Source organism: Pan paniscus, chromosome 7 (assembly GCF_029289425.2).
Source record: "Pan paniscus chromosome 7, NHGRI_mPanPan1-v2.0_pri, whole genome shotgun sequence".
Classification (NCBI taxonomy): Eukaryota; Metazoa; Chordata; class Mammalia; order Primates; family Hominidae; genus Pan; species Pan paniscus.
The window spans coordinates 85,553,171-85,564,955 of record NC_073256.2 but is presented as its reverse complement, the minus strand read 5'-3'; the positions used below and the strand labels follow the sequence as shown (position 1 = coordinate 85,564,955).

The 11,785-nt window shown below is 42.9% G+C and overlaps 1 protein-coding gene across 2 annotated transcripts in view; it reads left to right on the top strand.

Moving 5' to 3' along the window:
- Positions 1-435: 435 nt before the first annotated feature.
- Positions 436-11,785, top strand: part of SLCO5A1 (solute carrier organic anion transporter family member 5A1) — a 160,863-nt gene continuing 149,513 nt past the window's right edge. For both annotated transcript variants that reach the window (XM_055116643.3, XM_003831340.7), the window contains exon 1: positions 436-2,029. In XM_055116643.3, the coding sequence (XP_054972618.1) occupies positions 1,123-2,029 (907 nt within the window). In that variant the 5' untranslated portion in view covers positions 436-1,122. The remainder of the gene's footprint in view (positions 2,030-11,785) is intronic.

Genomic DNA, 11,785 nt, shown 5'->3' with positions numbered 1-11,785 from the left:
GTGTTGGGAATAAAGAGGCAAGCATGTTGACCTTTTTGCTGCTGCCTTCGGCTTTGAATGCGTGTCTCTGGTGGAGCAGACAGATTCAAATCTAGTCGCGCACACGTGCCAACGCACACCAGTGTGCACACACATTTCTACACACGTAGTTTACCCCCACCTTCTTTTTTCCTTTTAGAAAAATTGGGACAGGGAATACATTGTGTGTCTGTGAAAAAGTTTCCTTTGTTCTTTTGGGCATTTTCTATTTTGAGTAATGGAGTAGGAGTACGGAAAGGCTGCAGTTAGTTCACTCGATTAAAAGACACTGCCTCTGAGTCAGAGCTGCCAGGTTGATAATTATTAACATATAAAAGCAAACGCAATGTTTAAGGCAGAAGGGGCGGGACGGGGGCAGGTCCGCGGCAGACAATGAGGGAGAGTCTCCGCCGACCGCCTGCTGCTTATTGTTCCGGGACTGGAGACTGCAGCCGGCTGCTGCCTAGTCCTCCGGGGCTCCGCTCCTGGCTAGCTCCTCCGTCCCTCTAGGGACGGTTCGGGGTCACCTAACCCTGGTCCCCGGGGCGCTGGGACGCTAGCCCCAAGCCGCAGCCGCTCTTCGCTGACCACCCTCTTTCTGCTTTGCAGGTCGGCAGCTTCACTCCCGAGGGTGCCGCGAGCCCAGGCGGCGAACACCCGGTACCCCTGGCGCAGAGAGGTGGGATGCTGTACGGACAGCAGCGCTAAGTGCCCCCCACCCCCGGCGCGGGGTGCACTCGCTCCTGGCCGCGGGCCCAGCGGCGGCGGCGGCGGCGGCGGCGGAGGGGATGAGCCCGGGACGCGCGAGGCGCCTGCCTCAAGCTACCGCCCGGAGAGGGACGCCGAGTAGGGCTCATCGCAGTACCGCGCGGACCCCTGCCCCCCGTGGCACGCGGCTGCGGAGCCTTGAAGCCGCGTCTGTGATCAGGATGCACTGGGCGCCTCGCAGCTGGTGAGGATGCCCTGCTGCGCGGCCCTGCGCCCCCAGCCCCAGTCCCAGGTGGGCAAGACTGACTGGGCCCCTCTTCGGCCCCTCGTGCCGGTGGATGAAACGTGCCGGAGTGCTTGGGTGCCATCAGCTATCAAATCTGAATTCTAAGCGCCATGGACGAAGGCACTGGACTGCAGCCCGGGGCGGGAGAGCAGCTGGAGGCGCCGGCCACTGCAGAAGCTGTCCAGGAGAGGTGCGAGCCGGAGACCTTCAGGTCTAAGAGTTTACCGGTCCTCAGCAGCGCCTCCTGCCGGCCAAGCCTCAGTCCCACTAGTGGAGACGCCAACACGGCCTTTGGCTGTGTGGATTCTTCGGGCCACCAGGAGTTGAAGCAAGGCCCGAACCCGTTGGCCCCCAGTCCCTCTGCCCCGTCCACTTCGGCGGGGCTCGGGGACTGTAACCACAGGGTGGACCTCAGCAAAACCTTCTCGGTGTCCTCCGCCTTGGCCATGCTCCAGGAGAGAAGGTGCCTCTACGTGGTCCTCACGGATTCCCGTTGCTTCCTGGTGTGCATGTGCTTTCTGACCTTCATCCAGGCGTTAATGGTCTCTGGGTACCTGAGCAGCGTAATTACCACCATTGAAAGGCGCTACAGTCTGAAGAGTTCCGAGTCGGGGCTGCTGGTCAGCTGCTTTGACATCGGGAACCTGGTGGTGGTGGTGTTCGTCAGTTACTTCGGCGGCCGGGGTCGGCGGCCCCTGTGGCTGGCCGTGGGTGGACTCCTCATCGCCTTCGGGGCAGCCCTCTTTGCCTTACCTCACTTCATCTCGCCCCCCTACCAGATCCAAGAGTTGAACGCCTCGGCCCCCAACGACGGCCTGTGTCAGGGTGGCAACTCCACCGCCACTTTGGAGCCTCCGGCCTGTCCGAAGGACTCGGGAGGAAATAATCACTGGGTCTACGTGGCTTTATTCATTTGCGCGCAGATTCTCATTGGAATGGGCTCCACACCTATTTATACCCTGGGACCAACCTACATAGATGACAATGTCAAGAAAGAAAACTCCTCCTTGTACCTAGGTAAGACTTTCCTGTTCTCTCAGATATGTTTCACTCACACTGAAACTTACTTTCCTCACAAAAATCAAAAGGAAACATGTTCTTTCACATTTTCATGTATATTATAGATTAAAGTTCACTTTATTTTACGTTTTAGCCTTGCTGTAGTGTGTTTTCAGTTTGGGAGAGAATCAATTAGTTGAGAGTTCTTGAAACTAATTTTCAGACTCATACTTCATGTTTGTCTTTTCCCAAGTAACATAAACTTTAAACTGTGGGGTGATGCTTCTCTCTGTTGCTACCTACCTATGGAAAAGCTCCAGTTTGTCAAGTTTATATTCTAATACACTTGTTGAGGAAGGAATAGCAGTACCTCATGTATAAAGTTTTGATGATTTTCTGCTTCTATCTGCTGCTGCTTCTGATTTCTGTCCAGAGCAGCAGGGATGGTGGCGTGGCCAGACTACATACATCATGCTTTATTGCCTTCATACCTGTGTTTCTTTTTTTTTTTTTTTCTTTTTAAGATGGAGTCTTGCTCTGTCACCCAGGCTGGAGTGCAATGGCATGATCTCAGCTCACTGCAACCTCCGCCTCCTGGGTTCAAGTGATTCTTCTGCCTCAGCCCCCGAGTAGCTGGGATCACAGGTACCCATCATGCCTGGCTAATTTTTGTAGAGATGGGGTTTCACCATGTTTGTCAGGCTGGTCTTGAACTCTTGACCTCAGGTGATCCACCCTCCTTGGTCTCCCAAAGTGCTGGGATTCATACCTGTTTTTCTTATATGTCACCTGCACCACTATCTAAAAACAACAACAAAAATTTGAATAATGTCAAATGACTGGCTTACCTTTATGAAGAAGCAACACCACAGGTTATAAGGTTTATCCAAAGCTATTTTTATTGCTGTCAAAAACCCTCAATTGTATGAACTTGGGAGAAGAATCCATTCCTATTTTTCTGAAAAGCCGTGGCTGTGGGATTTGGTGTGTTGACTTGCATAAGTCAGCATCAGTGGACAGGGGTGCTTGAGTTAAGTACAGGGGGCTCATGTGAGGCCGCGCAGCAGTTGCAGAGGGTATGAAAATTTACATCCTAGAAATTCGAGGTTGTTAGCACCTCCCTGTAGTAGCTGGTTCTTAAAAACTGAACTTCTAAGGGATGGATTTGAACCCATAAGAAGGATCAATGGCTGTCATACCAGATGAGATTTTTGTTTTTCTATTTCTCTACTGGAGTGCAACCTAAACAAGCTAAAGGATTTTACTTTACTGAAAAAACTGAAATGGAAGCTGGGTGTGGTGGTGTGCACCTGTAGTCCCAGCTACTCGGGAGGCTGAGGCAGGAGGATTGCTTGAACCCAGGGGCTTGAGACCAGCCTGGGAAACATAGTGAGACCCCATCTCTTAAAAAAATTAAAATGATAAATAAGCAAATACTAGCTATACTTAGCAATTTATTAGCGATGTGCTGATAGGATTCTTGATTTGGGAATAGTAAGATTTTCAAAGGACGGTGTAAATGATATCCAATATAAGAGGGCTATGCTTTGTCCTCAGTATAGTTACTGTCCCCAAAAGCTGTTATAGAGGTGTGTTTGAGTCCTCAGTAATCCCCACTAACTGGTTCAATGGGTCAGAAAAAGAGTTTTATAACTTATTTTTATCACTACATGCAAGAGAAAGAAATTTTCTTTCTGGGTAGAGAAGAATAGCTTGCTTACCATCTTGCCTCTCTGTTTTCTAACATTTATTAAGACAAAATTTTAAACATACAGAAAAGTTGAAACAATAGTATAATAAGCACCAGTATACCCACGACATAGACCCAATGATTGTTTATTTTGTCATGCTTGCTTTATCAACCTGTGTGTGAGTGTATATATGTATAGAAATATATTTTGGGAGATGGGAGGCTAAGCCTTCTAAAAGTAATTGCAGACACTGCCAGGGCATCTTCTAAAAATGAGGGTATTCTTTTACATAACTGAAGGAACATCAACATCCTAAGGAAGTTCATAATCATTCCCTAATATCATTAAATATTCAGGCCATATTCAAATTTCCTCAATTGTCCTCTGAAAGTCTTTTATACTGATTGATTGATTGAGACAGGGTCTTTCTTTCACCCAGGCTGGAGTGCAGTGGCACAATCTCAGCTCACTGCAACTTCTGCCTCCCAGACTCAAGCAATCCTCCCACCTCAGCCTCTCAAGTAGCTGGGACTAGAGACCTGTGCCACCGTGCCCAGCTAATTTTTTGTGGAGATAGAGTTTCATCATGTTTCCCAGGCTAATAATAATTTTTTAAATGAGGAACTAATCAAGATTCATTCATGCATTGCATTTGGCTGTTAGCCACTTTAGCCTTCTATAATCCAGAACTGTGCCTCAACTTTTTTCTTTTTCCATGGCATAGACTTTTTGAAGGGGCAAGGCTAATGTTCCACATTCTAGATGTATCTGATCATTTCCTCATGGTGTGACTTACCTTGTTCCTCCATTCCCTATATTTCTTGTATACTAGAAGATCAGTCTAGAGGCTTGATCGAATTCAGACAAAACATTTTTGGTCTGACTATGTCAGAGGTAATGCTGGGTGTTTTATATTACATGCACCTTGCTGTTCATTAGTGACGTTAAGTTTAATCATTTGGTTGGGTGAGTGATTGGTGGATCTTTCCATTGTAAAGATACATTTCTCATTTTGAAAATAATGATCAATCTGTACAGTGATACCTGGGCTCTGTGTAAATATCCCAGTTGTTTTTCATATTCTTGCTGATCTTTGCCTCTATTCACTTTGAAAACTTGGATCTCCCTTTCATCCCACTTTTGGTAGCATCAATACAGACTTGCTTTGTCAAAATTACAGGCAGAACCCTATCGAAAGGGAGAACATCCACTAACAACAGCCCTGAGATTTAACTTTTCTGGTAGTGGTTGCCCATCCAGAAGAAAAATAGCAAGAGCATATGAAATGCATATTCTGTGCTAGGTACTCTGCTAGTTTTGAGAAGACCAAAAGTGAGACACAGTCCCAGCATTTGAGGTGTTTTTAGTGTAAAGCAATACCGCCAGTGCAAGGTAGGGGTGGAAAGTGACATGTGCAAGGGAAGAAAAGGAATAGAAACGGTATTCACTTTCTTTCCTCCTTCTTTTCTTTTCTTTTCTTTTTTTTTTTTGAGACGAGTCTCGCTCTGTCGCCCAGGCTGGAGTGCAGTGGAGCGGTCTCGGCTCACTGGAAGCTCTGCCTTCTAGGTTGACGCCATTCTCCTGCCTCAGCCTCCCGAGTAGCTGGGACTACAGGCGCCCACCACCACGCCCAGCTAATTTTTTGTATTTTTAGTAGAGACGGGGTTTCACCATGTTAGCCAGGATGGTCTCGATCTCCTGACCTGGTGATCCGCCTGCCTCAGCCTCCCAAAGTGCTGGGATTACAGGCTTGAGCCACTGCACCTGGCCCTTCTTTTCTTTTTTAAAGATACTGATTAAATTGCTTTTTTTTTTTAAAAAAAAATGATGAATGCGTTAGAACACATTCTTTAAGAAACCTGGGAGAATTCTTCTTTCTATTAAATGGATCTCAGTAGGAGCTACAGTAGTTTGAGTATCAGAAATCTTAGATATATTATTTCACTTAATGTTCTCAATGACCTTATAAGATGGAGATTATTTTCCCTATGTTACAGATGAGGAAACAGTCTCAGAGAGTTTAAATGACTTACTAAGGGCCTCAACCCCATGACTTTCTGACCCCAGGGCCCTTGAACTTCCTTCTACAGTGCATGGCTCTTTGGCAAGAAGCCCTGAGAACCAACTGTAACCTCAGGATGTGCCACGTTCAGCAGAGTTTTCCAATAGCGCAGAAGAATGCAGAATGTAGAATTGCCTTAAAGTCATCAAAACATGATCAAAATAAGATTATTCTCTAAACCGTTTAAAGTAGGTTTGATAGACTACCTCTGTACAAATTACAGACTATTATATCCTTAGAACATGAGCAGTATTGACCAATTATGATGTGAGACATTTCCCAATAAATAACGAATTAAAATGTCTTTCTTATTTTTCATAAAGCTGTTCTATTGCATTACATTTTTCGCCACCCACCCCTTTCTTAATCTTGCTGTCCGTTTTTCTAACTTCTCATTATAACCTCAGAGGAAAGAAAAAAATCAGGTAATAGGTTAGTAATTACAAGCAGAAACAAATATCTGCAGCAACGTAAAAACCACTGAAATGGAATGTAATTGTATATCTTAATCTTTTGAAAGTTCTATGTTAACATTCTGGCAGCTTTAACTGTAGAAGAGATGTGGTCGTAGGTGAGATACGGCAGCATTTATAGCCACTAAATGCCTTAACTTCTGCAAGGAGAGAGGCTTAGTATTGACTAGGAGCATAGAGAAAGCTTTGTAGGTATTAATAAGAAGCAAGGTTAGCAACTAGACTATAATTTTTTTTTCTCTTTATTATTATACTTTAAGTTTTAGGGTACATGTGCACAATGTGCAGGTTAGTTACATATGTATACATGTGCCATGCTGGTGTGCTGCACCCATTAACTCGTCATTTAGCATTAGGTATATCTCCTAAAGCTATCCCTCCCCCCTCCCCCCACCCCACAACAGTCCCCAGAGTGTGATGTTCCCCTTTCTGTGTCCATGTGTTCTCATTGTTCAATTTCCACCTATGGGTGAGAATATGTGGTGTTTGGTTTTTTGTTCTTGCGATAGTTTATTAAGAATGATGATTTCCAGCTTCACCCATGTCCCTACAAAGGACATGAACTCATCATTTTTTATGGCTGCATAGTATTCCATGGTGTATATGTGCCACATTTTCTTAATCCAGTCTATCATTGTTGGACATTTGGGTTGGTTCCAAGTCTTTGCTATTGTGAATAGTCCCGCAATAAACATATGTGTGCATGTGTCTTTATAGCAGCATGATTTATAATCCTTTGGGTATATACCCAGTAATGGGATGGCTGGGTCAAATGGTATTTCTAGTTCTAGATCCCTGAGGAATCACCACACTGACTTCCAAAATGGTTGAACCAGTTTACAGTCCCACCAACAGTGTAAAAGTGTTCCTATTTCTCCACATCCTCTCCAGCACCTGTTGTTTCATGACTTTTTAATGATCGCCATTCTAACTGGTGTGAGATGGTATCTCATCGTGGTTTTGATTTGCATTTCTCTGATGGCCAGTGATGGTGAGCATTTTTTCGTGTGTTTTTTGGCTGCATAAATGTCTTCTTTTGAGAAGTGTCTGTTCATATCCTTTGCCCACTTTTTGATGGGGTTGTTTGTTTTTTTCTTGTAAATTTGTTTGAGTTCATTGTAGATTCTGGATATTAGCCCTTTGTCAGATAAGTTAGGTTGTGAAAATTTTCTCCCATTTTGTAGGTTGCCTGTTCACTCTGATGGTAGATTCTTTTGCTGTGCAGAAGCTCTTTAGTTTAATTAGATCCCATTTGTCAATTTTGGCTTTTGTTGCCATTGCTTTTGGTGTTTTAGACATGAAGTCCTTGCCCATGCCTATGTCCTGAATGGTAATGCCTAGGTTTTCTTCTAGGGTTTTTATGGTTTTAGGTCTAACATATAAGTCTTTAATCCATCTTGAATTAATTTTTGTATAAGGTGTAAGGAAGGGATCCAGTTTCAGCTTTCTGCATATGGCTAGCCAGTTTTCCCAGCACCATTTATTAAATAGGGAATCCTTTCCCCATTGCTTGTTTTTGTCAGGTTTGTCAAAGATCAGATAGTTGTAGATATGCGGCGTTATTTCTGAGGGCTCTGTTCTGTTCCATTGATCTATATCTCTGTTTTGGTACCAGTACCATGCTCTTTTGGTTACTGTAGCCTTGTAGTATAGTTTGAAGTCAGGTAGTGTGATGCCTCCAGCTTTGTTCTTTTGGCTTAGGATTGACTTGGCAATGTGGCTTCTTTTTTGGTTCCATATGAACTTTAAAGTAGTTTTTTCCAATTCTGTGAAGAAAGTCATTGGTAGCTTGATGGGGATGGCATTGAATCTATAAATTACCTTGGGCAGTATGGCCTTTTTCAGGATATTGGGTCTTCCTACCCATGAGCATGGAACGTTCTTCCATTTGTTTGTATCCTCTTTTATTTCATTGAGCAGTAGTTTGTAGTTCTCCTTGAAGAGGTCCTTCACATCCCTTGTAAGTTGGATTCCTAGGTATTTTATTCTCTTTGAAGCAATTGTGAATGGGAGTTCACTCATGATTTGGCTCTCTGTTTGTCTGTTATTGGTGTATAAGAATGCTTGTGATTTTTATACATTGATTTTGTATCCTGAGACTTTGCTGAAGTTACTTATCAGCTTAAGGAGATTTTGGGCTGAGATGATGGGGTTTTCTAGACATACAATCATGTCATCTGCAAACAGGGACAATTTGACTTCCTCTTTTCCTAATTGAATACCATTTATTTCTTTCTCCTGCCTGATTGCCCTGGCCAGAACTTCCAACACTATGTTGAATAGGAGTGGTGAGAGAGGGCATCCCTGTCTTGTGCAAGTTTTCAAAGGGAATGCTTCCAGTTTTTGCCCATTCAGTATGATATTGGCTGTGGGTTTGTCAGAGATAACTCTTATTATTTTGAGATACATCCCATCAATACCTAATTTTTTGAGAGTTTTTACCATGAAGCATTGTTGAATTTTCTCAAAGGCCTTTTCTGCATCTATTGAGATACTCATGTGGTTTTTGTCTTTGGTTCTGTTTATATGCTGAATTACATTTATTGATTTGCGTATATTGAACCAGCCTTGCATCCTAGGGATGAAGCCCACTTTATCATGATGGATAAGCTTTTTGATGTGCTGCTGGATTCAGTTTGCCAGCATTTTATTGAGGATTTTTGCATTAATGTTCATCAAGGATATTGGTGTAAAATTCTCTTTTTTGGTTGTGTCTCTGCCAGACTTTGGTATCAGGATGATACTGGTCTCATAAAATGAGTTAGGGAGGATTCCGTCTTTTTCTATTGTTTGGAAGAGTTTCAGAAGGAATGGTACCAGCTCCTCCTTGTACCTCTGGTAGAATTTGGCTGTGAATCCATCTGGTCCTGGACTGTTTTTGGTTGGTAAGCTATTGATTATTGCCACAATTTCAGCTCCTGTTATTGGTCTATTCAGAGATTCAACTTCTTCCTGGTTTAGTCTTGGGAGGGTGTATGTGTCCAGGAATTTATCCATTTCTTCTAGATTTTCTAGTTTATTTGCATAGAGGTGTTTGTAGTATTCTCTGATGGTAGTTTGTATTTCTGTGGGATCAGTGGTGATATCCCCTTTATCATTTTTTATTGCATCTATTTGATTCTTCTCTCTTTTCTTCTTCATTAGTCTTGCTAGTGGTCTATCAATATTGATCCTTTCAAAAAACCAGCTCCTGGATTCATTAATTTTTTGAAGGGTTTTTTGTGTCTCTATTTCCTTCAGTTCTGCTCTGATTTTAGTTATTTGTTGTCTTCTGCTAGCTTTTGAATGTGTTTGCTCTTGCTTCTCTAGTTCTTTTAATTGTGATGTTAGGGTGTCAAGTTTGGATCTTTCCTGCTTTCTCTTGTGGGCATTTAATGCTATAAATTTCCCTCTACACATTGCTTTGAATGTGTCCCAGAGATTCTGGTATGTTGTGTCTTTGTTCTCGTTGGTTTCAAAGAACATCTTTATTTCTGCCTTCATTTTGTTATGTACGCAGTAGTCATTCAGGAGCAGGTTGTTTTGTTTCCATGTAGTGGAGTGGTTTTGAGTGAGTTTCTTAATCCTGAGTTCTAGTTTGATTGCACTGTGGTCTGAGAGACAGTTTGTTATAATTTCTGATCTTTTACATTTGCTGAGGAGTGCTTTACTTCCAACTATGTGGTCAATTTTGGAATATGTGTGGTGTGGTGCTGAAAAAAATGTATATTCTGTTGATTTGGGGTGGAGAGTTCTGTAGATGTCTATTAGGTCTGCTTGGTGCAGAGCTGAGTTCAATTCCTGGGTATCCTTGTTAACTTTCTGTCTCATTGATCTGTCTAATGTTGACAGTGGAGTGTTAAAGTCTCCCATTATTATTGTGTGGGAGTCTAAGTCTCTTTGTAGGTCACTCAGGACTTGCTTTATGAATCTGGGTGCTCCTGTATTGGGTGCATATATATTTAGGATAGTGAGCTCTTCTTGTTGAATTGATCCCTTTACCATTATGTAATGGCCTTTTTTGTCTCTTTTGATCTTTGCTTATTTAAATTCTGTTTTATCAGAGACTAGGATTGCAACCCCTGCCTTTTTTTGTTTTCCATTTGCTTGGCAGATCTTCCTCCATCCTTTTATTTTGAGCCTATGTTTGTCTGTCTCTGCACGTGAGATGGGTCTCCTGAATACAGCACACTGATGGGTCTTGACTCTTTATCCAATTTGCCAGTCTATGTCTTTTAATTGGAGCATTTAGTCCATTTACATTTAAGGTTAATATTGTTATGTGTGAATTTGATCCTGTCTTTATGATGTTAGCTGATTATTTTGCTTGTTAGTTGATGCAGTTTTTTCCTAGCCTCGATGTAGACCATAATTTGTAATTATATCTTACCTATAAGGAGAGAGAGAAAATGTGATCCTTTGGGGGCAAGACATTTGTAATTCAACAGGGAAAAGAGTAAGAATGCCGAACTAGGTAGGAAAAGGAAGAAAAGGATGCATATCTAGAATACAAAGCCACAACTCTGATTGGGTGATATTCAGGATCAATAATGATTGGCATGGTTCAGCCATCAGTTAAGCAGGGTGGGTGCTGGCTCTTCCACCTCCCTAGTGTGTCCCATTAATTGCCAGCCCTGACTTCACATGACAGAGAAGGGCTAGAATTGTCCCCATGCCTTAGAAAGAGCACTGGAAAAGAGGCAGAAAAATTGTATTTTAGTTTCACTCTACCAACAACTGGTCATGGGACTTCAGACAAACCCCTTGGCTTCTCCCAGCCTGTTTCCGCCTGGGGATTACTACATTTGTTTCTCTTGCTGTAACATTTTGAAGACCAGGTGGGATTCCATGTGTGCGAGTGTTCTGCAAGCTGTAAGGGACAGTGCTCTGTTCTGTCAAAGTAGAATTCAAACTTATCCTAGGGTGTGGGCAGAGAGGGGCGTGAGAGATAGTTTGCTCTTTCCAAGTATGAAAACCCTTAAATGTATCTATTCTAAAATTGGAAAAAAGAAAAGAAACATTGCATGGGAAATTAAAACATTGTATAGGAGAGCACTCCTGGGAAACATTGAACAGGAACATTTTGATCAGTGTTTTCGTAATGTTATAACCTGTTTAATTAAATTTTCTCAGGACTCAAGGTTTTATCATGAGAACTTTCTCCATGCCAACATTTGATGATCATCTTTCTTTAATGTATGAACATTTAAGTAATGCATATTTGCACCTAGTATAAGACAGTAAAAGCTCCTTTGAAGTTTGAGGGGCTTGTCGTGTGCCATTTCGCCACTGTGGGTCTACATTTGTCCACATGGACTGTGGCAGAATGTATGGTGAACAAGGACAGGCCTCAGGACACACTTGGAAGTAATTATTATTGCTTTTATTTTTATTTTTTATTTTCTATTTTATTTTATTTTGAGACAGAGTCTTGCTCTGTTCCCCCAGGCTGGAGCACAATGGCACTGTCTTGCCTCACTGCAACCTCTGCTTCCCTGGTTCAAGTGATTCTCCTGCCTCAGCCTCCCAAGTAGCTGGGATTACAGGCACCTGCCACCACGACTGGCTA